The sequence below is a fragment of the Lucilia cuprina genome, chromosome 2, assembly GCF_022045245.1.
Source record: "Lucilia cuprina isolate Lc7/37 chromosome 2, ASM2204524v1, whole genome shotgun sequence".
In the NCBI taxonomy this organism is placed as follows: domain Eukaryota; kingdom Metazoa; phylum Arthropoda; class Insecta; order Diptera; family Calliphoridae; genus Lucilia; species Lucilia cuprina.
This window is the reverse complement of record NC_060950.1, coordinates 8,458,474-8,476,005: the sequence shown is the minus strand read 5'-3', so window position 1 is coordinate 8,476,005 and position 17,532 is coordinate 8,458,474. Positions and strand designations below refer to the sequence as shown.

General features: G+C 29.8%; 6 protein-coding genes across 8 annotated transcripts in view; 3 read left to right on the top strand and 3 right to left on the bottom strand.

Moving 5' to 3' along the window:
• LOC111686430 (phosphatidylinositol 3-kinase regulatory subunit gamma) overlaps positions 1–8,293 on the bottom strand; it is a 22,060-nt gene extending 13,767 nt beyond the window's left edge. The window contains exons 1-2 of the mRNA XM_046945561.1: positions 7,362–8,293; positions 6,329–7,271 (exon numbers count right to left, since the gene is read on the bottom strand). Of these exons, the coding sequence (XP_046801517.1) occupies positions 6,329–7,271; position 7,362 (944 nt within the window). The 5' untranslated portion in view covers positions 7,363–8,293. The remainder of the gene's footprint in view (positions 1–6,328; positions 7,272–7,361) is intronic.
• A 789-nt stretch (positions 8,294–9,082) lies between these two features.
• LOC111686432 (NADH dehydrogenase [ubiquinone] 1 alpha subcomplex assembly factor 2) lies at positions 9,083–9,780 on the top strand. The gene has a single exon (XM_023448790.2). The coding sequence runs from the start codon at positions 9,196–9,198 to the stop codon at positions 9,646–9,648; it is 453 nt and encodes a 150-aa protein (XP_023304558.2). The 5' UTR covers positions 9,083–9,195; the 3' UTR covers positions 9,649–9,780.
• Positions 9,781–10,016: 236 nt separating this feature from the next.
• LOC111686433 (nucleolar complex protein 2 homolog) lies at positions 10,017–12,669 on the bottom strand. Its single transcript, XM_023448791.2, has 2 exons — positions 11,441–12,669; positions 10,017–11,375 (listed from the first exon to the last, which is right to left on the bottom strand). Exons 1-2 carry the CDS (start codon positions 12,572–12,574, stop codon positions 10,116–10,118), a joined length of 2,394 nt encoding a protein of 797 aa, XP_023304559.2. The 5' UTR covers positions 12,575–12,669; the 3' UTR covers positions 10,017–10,115.
• A 243-nt stretch (positions 12,670–12,912) lies between these two features.
• On the top strand, positions 12,913–14,930 carry LOC111686435 (ubiquinone biosynthesis O-methyltransferase, mitochondrial). 3 transcript variants are annotated; one of them, XM_046945579.1, is made up of 5 exons: positions 12,913–13,082; positions 13,152–13,373; positions 13,426–13,801; positions 13,868–14,027; positions 14,206–14,404. In XM_046945579.1, the coding sequence occupies exons 1-5, from the start codon at positions 13,033–13,035 to the stop codon at positions 14,322–14,324; spliced, it is 927 nt and encodes a 308-aa protein (XP_046801535.1). In that variant the 5' UTR covers positions 12,913–13,032; the 3' UTR covers positions 14,325–14,404. The 3 variants fall into 3 exon arrangements, with proteins under 3 accessions (XP_046801535.1, XP_046801527.1, XP_046801521.1); XM_046945571.1 differs by lacking the exon at positions 14,206–14,404 and adding an exon at positions 14,691–14,930 and having other exon boundaries at positions 12,914–13,082; positions 13,149–13,373; XM_046945565.1 differs by having other exon boundaries at positions 12,917–13,082; positions 13,149–13,373.
• LOC111686434 (M-phase phosphoprotein 6) lies at positions 14,853–15,783 on the bottom strand. Its single transcript, XM_023448792.2, has one exon. It carries the CDS (start codon positions 15,566–15,568, stop codon positions 15,011–15,013), a length of 558 nt encoding a protein of 185 aa, XP_023304560.2. The 5' UTR covers positions 15,569–15,783; the 3' UTR covers positions 14,853–15,010.
• A 237-nt stretch (positions 15,784–16,020) lies between these two features.
• LOC111686431 (WW domain-binding protein 11) overlaps positions 16,021–17,532 on the top strand; it is a 2,171-nt gene continuing 659 nt past the window's right edge. The window contains exons 1-5 of the mRNA XM_023448789.2: positions 16,021–16,231; positions 16,318–16,443; positions 16,522–16,619; positions 16,687–16,971; positions 17,059–17,532. The exon at positions 17,059–17,532 is cut by the window's right edge and continues 359 nt beyond it. Of these exons, the coding sequence (XP_023304557.2) occupies positions 16,168–16,231; positions 16,318–16,443; positions 16,522–16,619; positions 16,687–16,971; positions 17,059–17,532 (1,047 nt within the window). The 5' untranslated portion in view covers positions 16,021–16,167. The remainder of the gene's footprint in view (positions 16,232–16,317; positions 16,444–16,521; positions 16,620–16,686; positions 16,972–17,058) is intronic.

Sequence of the window (17,532 nt, the reverse complement as noted above, 5' to 3'; positions counted from 1 at the left end):
TAGTCTAGTCTATAGTCTAGTCTATAGTCTAGTCTATAGTCTAGTCTATAGTCTAGTCTATAGTCTAGTCTATAGTCTAGTCTATAGTCTAGTCTATAGTCTACCTATCTATCTATCTATCTATCTATCTATCTATCTATCTATCTGTCTGTCTGTCTATCTATCTGTCTGTCTGTCTGTCTGTCTATCTATCTATCTATCTATCTATCTATCTATCTATCTATCTATCTATCTATCTATCTATCTATCTATGTATGCATCTATCTATCTATCTATCTATCTATCTATCTATTTATCTATTTATCTATTTATATATTTTTCTATTTATCTATCTATCTATCTATCTATCTATCTATCTATCTATCTATCTATCTATCTATCTATCTATCTATCTATCTATCTATCTATCTATCTATCTATCTATTTATTTATCTATCTATCTATCTATCTATCTATCTACTGTCTGTCTGTCTGTCTGTCTGTCTGTCTATCTATCTATCTATCTATTTATCTATCTATCTATCTATCTATCTGTACTATAGATAACTTATTATAAAATCATATTTAAAAATGCATTTCTCTCATCTACACTCTTGAACTGTTGAGAAGGCTTCATTTTCTTTTCTTATCATAAAACAAATATTTAATCAAATTTAAGTGATTAAATCATTTATGTGTACATTGATAAAGAACGAATGAATATAATCTTGTATATAAGAATCCCATTAGACATACTGGCAGACGACGACGTGCAAGCCGGCATAACATAGCTAAATGAAAATCTGATAAAAACCCCCCAAAAAAAATGTAAATAATTAAAATTTAATCGCATTTCTCATTTTGTTTCTAAGAGCAGCACGGAGAAATTATGTGCAAAATAAAACATCTAATCTTAATTTAATTGAAAGTGTCCTATATATTTATAATTGCGCAGTTAAAAATAAATTTGTATTACAAGCAATACTATGTATGAGAGTGTATTGTACGTTCGTATATAAAAATATGTACATAACTATATACAAATTTTTATAAATAAAAATCTTTAGGTTTATAAATGTTTGAATGTGTTTCTTATATTCGTGTGTGTGTGTGTGTAGCTGCATACATTCTTATGTTTGATATAAATCTGATTTTATTTCTTTGTTATTTTGACACATTGAAAAAAAAAAAAGAAATCAAAATTAAGAAGTGTTATTTTTTTTTTTTTTTTTTTTTTGAACGTACTACATACATACACATATATATAAGGAATTAGAAACTTTTTTAAAATATGTTAGAAATTTCGAAGATTGTGGTGAACATTCATTAATATATAAATTTAATTTAGTACAAAGCCAAAATTTTCTAAATTTTTTAGTTAAATTCGAAATTATAATTAAATTGTTTTTAAACCGTTGAAATGAAATGAAATTTCTACTTTATTTGGGATAAATTTCCAATATTTTTTAATTTTGTTTTAAAGTGTTCAATATTTAAAAAAAGAAAAATTAATATTTATATGCTAAAAAAATGATTTAAATCTTTTTACTTTAATTTCAGTTATTACAATTTAATAATTCCCAAATGTTCATGAAAATTCTGTATTTATCCCTGTAATATTTCATTATTAAAACGCCATTTAAAACCAACCATTTTTATAAAAATTTATTTCTTTTACTGTTAAAAGGGTAAAAATAATAATTGTATTTTGCTGATAAGATTCTTTAAATGGCATAAGTGTAAAAATATAAAGAATTCTTTTGTCAAACATTTTATATCAATTCATATTACAAGCTTTTTTCATATGCACTTTTTAAGTACTTAACTTTACATTACCCTAACAAATTCTGATATATTCCATCATAAATATAATACATATATATGTACATTAGGGTAATGACTTTTGTTGGGCAGCAAAGTATCATAGCACTACCTTATAGCCCATACTGTCCTATGGGCTATAAGGTAGCTATGGTATTTTTAATATTTTCCAGAATTGCAAAAAATCATACCCTAGTGTACATGTTTAGGTAATAAAAAATAAACATATTAAAATAACAAATGCGCAAAATGTAATTTAAAACGAAGTAAAGACAAAGTTTTTTTTTCTGTTATTTACTTCAATTTATATTTTCAAAATTAGCTGATAATTGACAACACGAAGTATTTGAAAGGAGAAATTAAGACATCGGAAGAAGATTGAAAACTTTTGAAAATTAAAAATTTAAATAACATTTTAACACTTTTGTTATTGTTACATTTAGGTACTTTATGAAGAAATTGATTGTACTGTTTTAAAAAGTTTGTTATAAGGTTTTGACTAGTATAAATTTCATGTTTATGTCTTAAGTTAAGATTGAGAAAATTGAAAAATAAGCATCATCCTTGTTGAGTATCAATCAATCAATATATCTATCTATCTATCTATCTATCTATCTATCTATCTATCTATCTATCTATCTATCTACCTATCTATCTATCTATCTATCTATCTATCTATCTATCTATCTATCTATCTATCTATCTATCTATCTATCTATCTGTCTATCTATCTATCTATCTATCTATCTATCTATCTATCTATCTATCTATCTATCTATCTATCTATCTATCTATCTATCTATCTATCTATCTATCTATCTATCTATCTATCTATCTATCTATCTATTTATTTATCTATCTATCTATCTATCTATCTATCTATCTATCTATCTATCTATCTATTTATCTATTTATCTATCTATCTATCTATCTATCTATCTATCTATCTATCTATCTATCTATCTATCTATCTATCTATCTATCTATCTGTCTATCTATTTATCTATCTATCCCCTATACGGCCCAGTCAAAGAAGTTACTAATTTCCTTGACAAAACCTAGTAGACTGCGATGATTAAGTCCTGCAATTTCTCCCAGTTCGCAATGGAACCTATTCCCTAACATATTTCTCCTATTCCTCCTCACCTTTGCATAACCTACAATAGTCCGGTACAGTACTATCCTTTAACTGTCATCTACATCAAGGTTCAAACCTAATCTAGCTAGTTCGTACGCAACCTTATTACTATGCACATTGCCGTGTACCCAACACAATTTAAAAACAGTCTCATAATGTCGCTAAGGGCAAGGTGCGATTGTACCGTGTGACAATGCAATGCTCCAAGAGCAGCTTGACTAGCAACATAAATTGTCACAACCGACAATTTCCGTCGCTTTCCAGATCTACACTACATTCGTCAGGGAGTCTGTATGACAGTATTATGTTGATATCAGCGATATAGACACTGGCACCCGTGCCGGTATCCATCTTGGACCCGTCGGTGAAAACTGCACACCCACCAAACAGTCTATCGGATACAAGCCAATCATCCCCAGTTGGAAATTCTATCAAAGGTGTTTCCCTGAAGTCTAGAGTCGTGATATCATAATCTGTAATTTCGCAAAGGGAATTATCCTGATCAAGCAGACTTACTTCGTACAAAATGTTTGTACGATTGTCGCGCGATGGTTTCACTAACGAAGTCTTGTAGAGTCTTAGTAGATTCCTAGCCGCCACACCCGCTACAAATGTTCTATCTATATATCTATATAGATATCTATCTATCTATTTATCTATCTATCTGAAATGAAATTTCTACTTTATTTGGGATAAATTTCCAATATTTTTTAATTTTGTTTTAAAATGTTCAATATTTAAAAAAAGAAAAACTAATATTTATTTGCTAAAAAAATGGTTTAAATCTTTTTACTTTAATTTCAGTTATTAGAGTTTAATAATTCCCAAATATTCATGGAAATTCTGCTTTTATCTATATAGATATCTATCTATCTATTTATCTATCTATCCATCTATCTATCTATCTATCTATCTATCTATCTATCTATCTATCTATCTATATATCTATATATCTATCTATCTATCTATCTATCTATCTATCTATCTATCTATCTATCTATCTATCTATCTACCTATCTATCTATCTATCTATCTATCTATCTATCTATCTATCTATCTATCTATCTATCTATCTATATATCTATCTATCTATCTATCTATCTATCTATCTATCTATCTATCTATCTATCTATCTATCTATCTATCTATCTATCTATCTATCTATCTATCTATCTATCTATCTATCTATCTATCTATCTATCTTTCTATCTATCTATCTATCTATCTATCTATCTATCTATCTATCTATCTACCCCATATCTGTTATACGGAGGTTTTTGTTATAACGTCATAATTTTATAACGTCATGATTTTATTAATGACCCTAATAAAAATTGAAATAATAAAACCAAATCATCACCTTTATTATGAGTCATTTCATTTTTACGTTCAAACTAGTTGCTAGGAGTTAGAAATACGTATAAAATCTTAAAAATATGAACTCTTCAACCAGTCAATTAGCACGTATCCCTCTATTAGTTATAATAAAAGATAACAATAACTACATATACACATATACATATGTATGTACGTATTCCTTGCATGACTGACGTAGCTTGTAATTTGATTATAATAATTAATAAAAAAAGAAACTACAATTTCATAATTAAAGGAAATTATAAAAAAAAATAACTTCATCCAGCAAATTTGAAATAAGTCACACCAAGACGTGACTTACTTAAGGTTTAACAGCTCTTATTACATTTTTTAAAAAGAAAATTTCATTAAAAATATTCTTTTCCATTTAAAATTTTTGCATATGGTGGCAAAATTTTTTTGTTTTGTTTTATGAACCACAAATAAAGGAATTGTTTACAATTCATTCATTTTTCTGCATAAACATATGATTACAAATGTTTTATTATAAACAATTTTGTAGCTATAGATTACTAATGATTTGATACACATTTATAGTTGTGAGATTTTTATTATTATTATTTTTATTTTCTATTCTTTGAATCCTAACCTACCATAATCTTTAAAACAATATGATATAACTGGGTACATACTTTAACTACACTATCATTTTAGAGATAATGAAATGTAAAATAGCTGTCAACAAGAGACTTAAGTAATTATTTATTGTAGTTGTTAGAATAATAGAAAAAGTGCAATAATTTCTTTAATTGTGTTTTAAAAGTTGAACAAAGTTTTTGCAAAATTTATAATATGATAAGATTTGTTTAAATAGTAAATTTAAAGGAAAGTTTTGTTTTTTGCTAAAGAAATTCTATATTTTCTTAGAAAATAAATGTTTTAGGTTTTTTTAAATTTTAAAGTTATGCTTTTAAAATTAAAAGAGTCCATTTTAAAAAATATGTTTATTGAAGAATATTTGAATAATGTTAAATTATTAAATTAGCGTTTAAGTTCTCTTTGCATTTGTTTCGCCTAAAAACTTTTCCTAAAAATGGAAAACTTTTTGTAGCCCTTTAAAACACTTTTTTAAAATTTAATTGCAATCTGTTAGCACATCTGTTAAGAGGTATTTAAATGTTAATGTTAATGATTAAATGAAATAGTATAAAAAATATACACAAATGACGCACATGTGAAAAAAGTGTGGCTTTTATAATGAACTAATGCTGTGATAAATTTATATCAATATTTGCACATGCATAGTTTTTTTGTAGTTATGAATTAATAAGCATATCTAAGAAAAAAGTGTACACGTTTAAATTTAAACATTAAATGGCTTAAATATCTTTTAATAAAATTGTTCAATTAATGTTCCACATTGTTTGACATGTGGAACATGAATTGTTTTATTAACAATCATGTTTGAGGGTAAATAAAATCTCATAAGAGGAAAGAAAGCCTATTCCAATAAAAAATATCTTTAGTATTATTTTTCTCCTATAATAAGCCATCTTATTCATATTTTAAAATATCCCTCTTAAATTATAAAAAAATAAGTATTTAAGCCTTTAAATTAATAAAGAAAAAAATTGGCTTTAATTAAAAAATATATAAATAATTTAATAATTTTTATGGTAAAAACATTTCAATTTTTAATTTTTTTATAAAGTAAGCAACAACACGGCGTCATCAAAATATAATTTTTATAGCGACGAACAGGTTGTTGACCCCCGCAATAATTTGGTTGGATAGAAATAAAATGTAGCCAAAAATGGATACAATTTTTTTTTAAATTTCATTTAATAATATTTGAAAAAAAAATGCAAACACATGCATTAAAAATTTTCATTTAAAAAAAATTAAAAATGACAAAAAGGAAATTTCTAAAGAAATTATTCAATATAATCCTTTATACCATAATAACAACAAATGAATCTATAAATGTAAATAACATACTCTAATTGTAACATAACATTTAACTATGTTAATTGTAGCTTCTGTTTAATAATTTAATTTAATTTAAATACTCACTCAATATATTTCTCTTTTCTCATATTAAGAGTTTGTAATTCCGGTTTAGCTGCATTAATTTGTCGTTCCAATGCTTTGTAGTCTTCTTTCTTACTTTCAACATAACGATTTAGCTTGTTCATTTCAGCACAGAGATCATTGAGATGAGCCTTCATAGCGGCAGCATTAAGCTGCAACTGTTCTTGTTCCAAATGGCGGGTAGTTTGAGAATTTATTGTGGCAGAGGCGGCGGCGGCGGAAGAGGAGATTGTATTTAACGACGATGACAATGTATTCGTTGTTGTAGAGGAATTGAGGTTCGTATTTGTACCGACCTGCGGTTTACTATTGATAAATGTTTCCAATAGTTTAATTTGAGATTGAAACATTTTCTCCGCCCTTAGAAATACTTCCTGATGCAGTTTTTTATCATTTAATTCGGTTTCAATGGATTTGAAAATTTTTAACTTTTGATCCAAACTCTGTTGATGTTTATTGAGTCGATGGTGTATGACCAAAAACTGTTCGGCCATTATGCGTAAATCGGCATTGGGCTGTAGTTCCTCTTCTTCGATGGGACGTATAATGGGATTGCTTAGGGTAATATCCAAAGTTTTATTGTAAAGTTTCAAAGAATTTGCCTTATAGTAGTTGATTAACTCCACCACCGAGTTGAATTTGCAATCCACAAAACCATATTTTCCATTTAAATGGCAAATTTTTATTAATTTTTCCGTGCCATCTTTGATGAGAGTAAGGGTGTATTCTCCTTCTTTGGACAGAGCATCACGTACTAAAAAACTACCATCTGGTTTACCGCTTAGTATGTTTTTAACATCCTCCCGACTAATTTTGCCCCAATACCATTCTACATTACGTAGTTCTTCTGCATTTTCATCTAATGTCGGTCCACTCCCCGGAGGCTGAGGCCTCATAGTAGAATAATGAAATGGTGAAGTATACACTAGAAGATAATTGAATTAGATTTTGTTTAGTTTTACATTAGAAATGTGTTTGGGCTGAGTAAATTGCCAAAACGAAAAGAAATACTTACTGTTTGTGTATATGTAAATGTTAGGTGTAAAATGTTTTGACAGGAAAACTGTTTGTTGTTGTTATTTAAAAAATTTCTCTACAAGTTTCCTGTTAATATTTATTTTGTTGTTGTTGTTATTGTTGCCTTTTTAACGATACTCTTGTGGTATTTTCTGCTGTATTTTCTTGATGACAATTCTCTGACATTAAATCCTCCTTTTCTCATTGATCATCTCTTCTTCTAAACCACCTTCTTCTTCTTCTTCGTCTTCTATATTTCTCTTTTCCTTTTTAACCCTTCTTCTTACTTTTTTTATTTTTTATACTTTTAAAAAAGATATATTTTTTTTATTTAATTTTTAAAGTATAATTTCTTTTTAATTCCCGGACTCACTTTGCACTCACGTAGTCATTAACTTTGTATTCTTTATCATATTATTTTTTGCTCGTTAAAAATTATTAAACAAAAGAAACACACAAAAAATAATATTATGTGTATTGTGCACTGGCAGGCAGGCAATAAGTTATAATAAATATAAATAGTAGTATGTTCGCGGGGGAAGATTATTAATTTGTATTAATTTTATATATTTTTTTTACATTCTAAGCGCAACACCCTGATCCACCATCCATACGCGTGTTGAAGTTTGCACAAAACATTTTAGTTTTTTCCATTTCTTCCGTACTGACCTTGCCTTATACACAATATATTTATTAATTTACACTTTTTTCTTTTTTTTATTGCATTACATTTATATGTAACCTTTTCCGTATGAAATTGAATTTTCTTTTTTCCTGTTCGCTCTGGTCAAATTTATGAGCAATTGATAAATTTTTCAGTCGTATTATAAAAAAGTTGAGGAGGAGTAAAATAAGTAGTAGTTGAAGAAGAAAAAAAAACTGGCTTCGTGATTTTTTTCTGCTGCTACGGCCAAAAAAAAGAAAGAAAGAAAACCTGTGCACAGAGATCTGCGGCAACAAAAATTAACAGTGGCTGCGGCTGATACATTAAATTATGACGGCGGCTAAGTTAATACATTGTGCAGTTAAACGAAAGCAAGATTTTGAAAATCCGGGATTATAAAAATTGTCATTTATAAAATCATAGTGCTTAATTCGGTTATGCACTCTATCTGTAGGTTAGTTTTTATTAATAATTAAAAATTAATATAATAAATAAATAATGGACCTATTCGAAGAAATGTCATTTTGTGGCATATTCGTGTAAAATTTTATACTGATATGAATTATTGGCAATTAAGTGTTTTCCAAAAGAAGGTTTTATATGGAATCTGTGGTCAATTGTGATGCTATACAGGAAAAAATATGTAGATTGCAATGCATTTTATAATCAAAGGAATTTTAATGTTCGACAGCGGCATTTAATTTCATTTGGCGGCTAGTCTGAGTCGTCATTAAAACGAATTAGCGCAGAACTCTCAGATACGTTTTTGTCACTGTTGCTTCTGAACGTACGAATGAAGTGGGGAGAGATAGAAAGATATCAAAGCAAAATTGTGAATACCGATTTAAGTAATTGTAGTTTTTTTTAATTACATTTTGTGAATGTGAATTTAAAAATTTTGTAAATTGATAAAAATAAATTAATAAGATTATTTATTATATCCCTACAATAAAATTGAGTTATGTAGTTTTAAAGCTTAAAATAACAGTAATTTTTTAATTGTTAGTAATAATAGAAAAAAGTCTGGCATCATTTACAAATTGTTTACGCTAAACAGCTGAAGATGTCATAACATAAACATAACCAATATTACGACGTGCATCACTTTAATTATTGTATTTTAATAAATTTCCACAAATTAAAAAATATTTTTTTAAATTTACACGCTATGGCAAAACCTCCGCAGCGTGATATTATCAAGATCATTTTTCAAAATTTCTTCAAATCTCTAAGACCCCGTCAGATGCGTGGCAACTACATTGGAGAGGATTACTTTGGTAATAAATATTTTGAAATACCAGCAGATCCATCAATTGGCAAACGTAAAGCTTCTAGATGGTTTGAACCGGCCAATAAAGAGGCTTTTGATCAAGAACTAACTGCTGAATGGGAGGCTTGGCTTAGAGGACGCAGAGAGGAACCACCTACTAAAGAGGAACTGGTAAGAAATTTACAAATTATGGATATGAAGAAAAGGAATGCCGCTGAATTGGATGCCAAATATGGCAAGAAGGATGATCAAGGCAAGTTGGTTGCTCCGGAGAAAGAAACTATAGGGACTTTCCCAAAATACAAGGAATATGAAATTATTCCAAGTAAGGATCCAGAAAAGAAATTTTAATTAAAGTGTTTAGAGTGTAATAATGATGTGCGTGATAATTTATATTAATTAAATTGTTAGATGTTTAATATTATATTTAATTAAATAAATTTTAAATCCATAAAACATATTGGATTTATTTCAGTTAAAATTCCTAATGTATTTTATAATATATCGGTCGCAAAAGTATCACTAAATATATTTGTAGTACTGAATATAATTTTTTTCTTTTTATGTCTTTTTGCACGTTATTTAGATAATTTACTATCTGAAATAAAATTGGAATAAAACAATGGAGTAAATAGCACAACGATACATGCTTTGCTCCTCTCGGATTAAACTTTTCTATGAACAGCTGTAATGAAAACATGTCTAAAAAATTCTTTAAATTTCTTGTAAAATATGTATTTGTTTTTATTTCATATTCCTTAACTACGTATTTAAGATGTTACAAAAAATATGGATTTGTTAGCCGATGAATATTTTCATTACCAGTCATCTAAATCCAAATCTTTAACAATATCCACATCTTCCTCGCCCTCAACAGGTTCTTCAACAGGCACATTATATTCGATTTCTTCAGATACCTTAGCTTTCTTTTTCGATTTCTTTTCCTTTGTCGATGATTTCTTTTTAGGCTTCTCTTCTAACATTTCCTCATCACTATCCTCAGCTCCGGGAATCTTAACATCATCATCTTCCGAATCTGATGGGAACAGTTCAATTTCACCATTTTCATTTTTAACTGGAACTGAAGATTTTTTAGATGATTTCTTGATAGTTGGCAAATTATAGTCATCATTAATGACATCAGCTTGAGCGGCTTGACGTCTCTTTTTGGTTTCGTGTGTCTTAACCCAGCTATTGTAGTAAATATCCAAAGGTGTGCCCTTATTTTTGACCTTTGTCTCCCAGGCTTGTATTTCTGCCGTGTCCTTAAGACCGAAAGTAATTTTACGTCTCTCTTGCTCAATAAATCTTGAATTCTCGTGTATCTTGTCCACCAATTGCTTTAATTTACGTGAATAGTTAGCGTTGCGACATTCCTTAAGGTATGCCTTCAAAGCCATCACAGTATGTACAGCCAAGTCACAGAAAGCCAATGAAGATGATTCGTAAGCCAAATATTCCAATGTCAAACCACACACCTGCTCCACAACTTCATCTCTAAAACCGTTCTCAGCCAATTGACCCTTGTTTAAACGTAAAATGCAAGTAAATTGCATAGGTTTCATGGACACTGTTGTATGCTTACGATTAAATGTATTGCTCTTTAATACTTCCAAGATTAAAGGTAAAACTGGTATGAACGTGTGAGTAGATTTGGCTAAATCTATAAGAGATTGTATACAATGGAATCTTAGGGGGAAATATTGAGCTGTGGGTATTAGGCGTATAACACCAAAAGTAATAGTAACCAAGGGATAGACCAATGGCTGTAATTGTGGTTTATCAGAAGTGGTACCTAAAAGGTCTGACCACAAACGCAAAGAATTGATGTATTGCCAATTATAACAGGCCTGGAAACTGTCTTTCTTTTTCAATATAACAGCATTACGTAGATGAATAGCTAATTGACGAATGTACAGGAAAGCATGTTGGTAAGTAACATTCAAATCCAATGCAAACATTTCCACCAATGAACGTCTCATAAAGTTTATGGCCGGCAAGGTGTTGGGTGAAACAAATTTCGAATTGCGTACATATGAAAGATACATTGCTTTCAAAACATGATTCAACATGGTGGCCTAAAATGAAATTAAATCGAGTTTTATTTTTTTTTAAATAGCTTTAAATAGTTAAAAGTAAATACCTGTTGATTGCGTGTGATTTTCAAGATGCACAAAAATGAAATAACGCGTACAGTTTCATCTCCCGTTGACCATAAGACAATTAATCTTTTTAGAATAGTTTTACCTAGAGTAGAAAATGGTGCCACCATACCAGCCATTTGGTGAAGATGTTTCAAAAGCACTGACAAAATATTAGCACTAGACACTTGTTCCACTAAACGTATTAAGTCCGTTAAATAATAACGCAAACAACCCCTGACTTTATTCCATTTTTTGGTCTTATGCAGAGGTATAGAAGAACGTGGTGTTACATTGAGATAACGTAAAATAGCAGGCTGCAAATGCAAGACACACAATTGTATGACGCCATTAAAAGCAGCAGAACCCACTACTTTATAGGCCATGGGCACATTTTGATCGCTATCCGGCGAAATACTAAGCAAAGCTGAACTAAAAGCTTGTATAACTTTGCGTACGGTATCAATGGGTACATTATTCTTTTCCAATTGCAATTGCCATTGACGCAAAAGATTCAAAGTGATTTTTTGTGTACCATCAGGACCGACACTTGGTTCATCTTCAGCCTCGTAATCACTTTCATCACTGGCCACCTCAAGTTCACCGGAGGGTTTATGGTATTTACCATCGTCATCATCATCTTCGTCTTCTTCATCCATATCCATTTCTTCTTCAGAATCTGAATCTTGTTGTTTTTTAGCTTTCTTAGACTTATCTTTTTTATTTACTTTTGCCTCTTCTTTGTCCTGATCATCGTCGTCATCATCACTATCCAAAAGATTAAATTCCAACAATTGTTTATCGTTTTTCTTTAAAAAGTCATAAAATTCTGGATCAATATCTTTTAAGCCCTCCAAATCCTGCTTGTGACCCTTCTTTTTCTTGGACGTTTTATCGGAGACCTCTTTTGATTTTTTACCTTCTTTGCTGACAGCTTTGACTTTTTTCTCCTCTTTATCTTGTTTCTTCAGCTTTTTGTCCACTTTAGTGATTTGCTTTGCAGGCACCTCTTCCTCTTCGATAGGTTTTTTAAGTTTCTTAACTTTTTTACTTTTAATATCGGGAGTTTCCACTTTTTTCTTCTTAATTGTTGATAAACTTTTAGGTTTAATTGTTTTCTTCACGGAGGTTTTCATTTTTATTTAATAAATTTTAAGTTATTATAAAAAAAATAGTGCACAAAAATTAAAGTTTTTTAATGAATACCAGCACGTGCGTTTAAAAACAAATGTAAAATAAAAAGAGTTGCCGGATTGCTAAATATTATAATATTTATTGTTTTGGTGTAGCAACGGCCTAAATAAACAAAACACGGCTGTCTTTAGGAGCTGCCAGTCAGAGTCGTGAGACGTTAGATATAAAAACTGTTATCATACAGCCATAGTATAATTTCAGAAGCTGTCGCTTAAAAAACTTTTGGTATATGTGTTACACTACAAGTTTTTTTTATTATTTAATTTTTTTTAAAAAAATATATATTTTGTTTTAAATGGGGTTTTCAAAGTTTTCGATTTTTTTGCGGCGGCATTAATTTTGACCAGCGCTGATCTCTGGAAAAATAACAAAAATAATTTAATTTTTTCTTTTTGAAAAAATGTCGCAACAAATATTTAAAACAATTGCCGGTGTTATAAAACAACAAAGGTTGACTTGTTAATTAATATAATTAGAAAGAAAATTTCTTTATATAATTAATTTATTTTTATCTAGAAGGCAAATTTTACTATGCACTAATAATCATGTACAATGTTTAACAAAATTGCAACACTCGAATGCCAGTCAACATGATGCAAATACCCAGCCTTTAACCGATTTACAAACATCGAAAATTGATAATGAAACACAGCGGGAAGTGCAACATCATGGTAATTATGCCAATGATTGGTGGAATCTTAATGGAGCAATGAAGGCACTACATTCTTTAAATGCCATAAGGTGAGTGAGCTATAGGCAAGTTAAGTCGAACATTATTTATCCTATTTCTTAGAGTACCTTTCATACGTGATGGTCTAGTAGCTCGTGGTAATATCTCCCCCGACTTGGTAAACACTTGCCAAGTGTTAAAGGATCAGCAAATTTTAGAAGTTGGCTGTGGCGGAGGAATTTTAACCGAACAATTAGCTCGTTTAGGCGCTCAAATGACCGGCATAGATTTGAGTGATGAGTTAATATGTGTAGCACGCGAACATCTATCTCATGTTGCCGATCCAAAATTATGTGATCATATTCAGTATAAAATAGAACCTTTAGAAATTCATGTTAAAGATAAAATGAATTATTATGATGCAGTTGTTGTATCAGAGGTCTTGGAACATGTTGAAGATAAAGTTGCTTTGCTGACATCATGTGTTCAGTGTTTAAAGGTAATTTTGAATTGTTCTTTATAAGTAAGAATGTTTTTTTTTTAATATTTTTCTTTTGATTTTTAGCCTAGTGGTTCTTTATTTATTACTACTCTTAATAAAACCATACCCATGTGGTTGGGTGGTGTTCTATTGGGTGAATATATTTTAAGAATAGCTCCCATTGGTACACATCATTGGGATAAAATGATTAGTCCTTTAGATGTACAAAGGATTTTGGATACAAGTAAGTATATGTGTTTATGTGTATGTATGTTTAAAATCAAAAATTCACGTTGTGCATATGTATATGTAGATCATGAGGAGTATGTAGTAGTTTGTTATATTCGTGTTGTCCATAAAATGTGTAAAATGTCTGTTTTTTTAAACAAAAATATAAGTTTTATTTTTCCTTTTCCCTACAGTGGGCTGTCAGACAGTTGTTATTAATGGCAGTACTTATGATTTTGTGCGAAATACTTGGCGCTGGATAAACACAACCGATATGTGTTACGCTCTGCAAGCGGTTAAAACAGAAATATAAAAAAAATTATTAAAAGTTTTCTTTAAAATATTTGTTGCTTAGTTATGTTAATTTTTTATTAAAGTTTTGAAAATTTAAAACAAAAGTTTTTAAATGATTTTATAACAAGTGTTAGATTTTTACAGATGAGAGTTACTCATACCAAATGAAATGCTTGTCATTCAGCAGTTACTATTCTAATCGATTATTTTTTTTTATAGATTTTGTTAAAAATCAACAAATTTCAATTCAACATAAAATATTGAAAGTAGATTCATTCCAATATAAATATGGGAATCAAATAGAATTTTATAAAATTAAACGATTTTTCTTTTCAAATTAAAATTAATTTTTAATTTAATTATATTTTTTCCTTTTTCTAACTAGTGGGATGTCATACAGTCATTGTCAATGGCAGCACTTATGAGTTTTGGAGTAATACATGGCGCTGGATCAATTCAACGGATATGTTTTATGCTTTGCAGGCAGTGAAAACAGAAATATAATTAAATCCTACCCAAATTTTGTTTGTATTTAAAAACTTGTTGATTATGTTTATTGCATACATATGTTATATTTATTATATTTTCTATAAAATAAAAAAAATACAAATATTTCAAAATTCTATGCGGTGGCGTTAAATATTCTCTTTCTTATTAACTAAAGACAAAATTAAAAACTACTTATACATCTAAGTAAAAAACAAATTAATTATTTTGTTCTTCTTCGTCGTCACTAGTTTTAGGTTTCATAAATTTGGCTTTTTTCTTTTTACCCGCACTACCAGCTACGGCAGCTTGCTCATCCTCTAGGTGTCTTTTATTATTACTATTATTATTATTATTGTTTTTATTTTGATTTATCTTTTTAAATTTGTTAAATTTCTTTTCGATGGTATGAGCCGCACCGGCCGTCTTGTTTTGATAAAACTTTACCATATCATCATTGGAAACCTCAGTGCTTTGTTCTTGTCTTTTAGCTGCCGCCTTTTCTTCACGTTCCAGTTCTAGTAAACGTTCAATTTCGGGATTCATACCACGAAAACTTAAGCGACCCTCGATTAGATTTTCACAATGCACAAAACTGGGTTCAATTATGAAATTTGAATTGCTGTTTAACATTTTCTCCGTAATCTCATTGGAGTACATGGCTCTACCCTCGGCTGCTTCTATTTCTTTGTCAACTTTGGCCTTGGTGCGCTGCATGAATTTCATTTCCAATATACCTTTGGATAGTCGGGGTTTGGTAAAGTTTTTTGTTGCCATTTTGCTAAAAATTTTTACAGAAATATTTTATAAAGTCTAAAAAAATAATTTAATACTTTAACGCGTGTTCGAAATTTAACAGCGAATGTAGGAATAAAAACAAAAAAGTAAAATTTTCTTTTGACAAAGCCAGTGAAAAAAAAACATGTGCAAAGCTCTATACCGACCAAAATAGATAACGACGGCGGCTAACACAAACATTTTGACGGCGTTTCATAAAGCAAAAAAATATTTTTTTGTTAATTTAAATATTGATAGCATTTTTTATATAGATACATTGGTTACATATTTTAAACGTAATACAATTTATTGACAATTGTGAAAAACCATAGGGCTTCCAAAAAGTAATAAAAGCAGTTGAAACAAGTGAAATCAAAACATTTAATTCTTATTTCTTAAGCACATCTCCAACAACAGCTGTTGACTATTATCGCTTCAGTTATCGCCATAATACCATCACAATAAAAGAAAACACAGAGTTGACATTTGACACATTATTTTTTCAGCCAAATTGGTATAATTTATACAAATTCTATAATTTTCATGTAAAAAAATAAGCATTTAAGTGCAAAAGAGTAAAAAAATAAATCGAGAAAAACATGGGTCGCAGATCTATAAATACCACTAAAAGTGGTAAATACATGAATCCCACAGATCAAGCGAGTAAGTTAAGGACGACGTCGATTATCCCTTAAGGGAGTAGAAACTAAACATATGCAGATATTCATGGCTTTGCTTGTTATTTTCAGGAAAGGAAGCTCGCAAAAAAGAATTGAAAAAGAACAAAAAGCAGCGTCAAATGGTGAGAGCGGCAGTGCTTAAAAATAAAGATCCCAGCCAGATATTGGAGGAAATGGAAAAAATCGATGAAATGGGTAGGAAGATTTTTTAAATACATATGTTTGTAATTCTCTCCTAAAGTATATTAAACTATTTTGTTTATAAACTTTTAGAATACAATGTTTTGCAACCGTCACCTTTAAATGAAAAGGTTTTAAGAGATAAACGCAAGAAATTAAAGGAAACCTTTGATCGTGTTATGAGACTTTATGTAGGTGGCTTGTATGATTTTATTTATGTTAACATTTAAAGCATATTATTTTCCATTTTAATTACAGCATAATGATGATCCCGAACACTGGTCCGAGCTGAAACGCAAAGAGGTTGAATATGAAAAGAAACGTCTGAAAAAGCAACAATATTATGAAAGTGTTAAACATGCTCAAAGTGTACAGATTGATGAAATTCCTTTGCCTTCAAGTACCCAAACACCAGCTACAACAACTGCTTCTTCTGCGAGCTCATTTCCACCCAAACGCTTACCACCTCCACCCACAGCTCTATCTTTACCTCCCTTTGCTCCGGGAGCACCTCCAGGTGCTCTTAAAAAGACCAATGACAATGTAAGTGTTATAATTGAAATATTTCTATATAAATGTACACACAAAAAGCTTAAAATTTATTGAATTTCTTATTTTCCTCACAACCAGTATTCAAAACTTTCGGAAAAAACGGATGATAGCAAAAAGAAAGAAATCTTGGGAGTACCAGTAGGTCCACCACCAGATCTTATAGATTTTCCAGATCTTGATACCGATGCCGAAGACGATGAGGTGGTACTTAAAAAATATGTACCCAAATCAAAACAATCTAAAGTGGTGCCCAAACCCAATTCCCTACAGCAACGTATGTTGGCCATATCGGGACAAAATATTGATGATTTTATGAAAGAAATGGAAAATGTACATAAAAAGAAAGTGGCCGCTGGTAGATTGGGAGACAATGCCGCCAATACAGCTGAAGACAGTGAAAATAAAGCAAAAACTTCAGATGCAGAGGATGATGATAATGATGAAGAGGACAAAACTGATGATTCTAATAGTTCAGATAATACAGATGATGAACACGATAGTGATACATCTAGGAGAAAGAGGAAAGATTCGGCTACAAATAAAATAGCGGCC

Excerpts from the sequence above, each read along its gene's own strand:
- LOC111686435 (XM_046945571.1), top strand. The coding sequence starts at position 13,033 with ATGTCGCAACAAATATTTAAAACAATTGCCGGTGTTATAAAACAACAA. Across the intron at positions 13,802-13,867 it reads CATGTGTTCAGTGTTTAAAG|CCTAGTGGTTCTTTATTTAT; the intron begins GTAATTTTGAAT and ends TTTGATTTTTAG. Across the intron at positions 14,028-14,690 it reads ACAAAGGATTTTGGATACAA|TGGGATGTCATACAGTCATT; the intron begins GTAAGTATATGT and ends TTTTCTAACTAG.
- LOC111686432 (XM_023448790.2), top strand. The coding sequence starts at position 9,196 with ATGGCAAAACCTCCGCAGCGTGATATTATCAAGATCATTTTTCAAAAT.
- LOC111686434 (XM_023448792.2), bottom strand. The coding sequence starts at position 15,568 with ATGGCAACAAAAAACTTTACCAAACCCCGACTATCCAAAGGTATATTG.
- LOC111686433 (XM_023448791.2), bottom strand. The coding sequence starts at position 12,574 with ATGAAAACCTCCGTGAAGAAAACAATTAAACCTAAAAGTTTATCAACA. Across the intron at positions 11,376-11,440 it reads AAATCACACGCAATCAACAG|GCCACCATGTTGAATCATGT; the intron begins GTATTTACTTTT and ends ATTTCATTTTAG.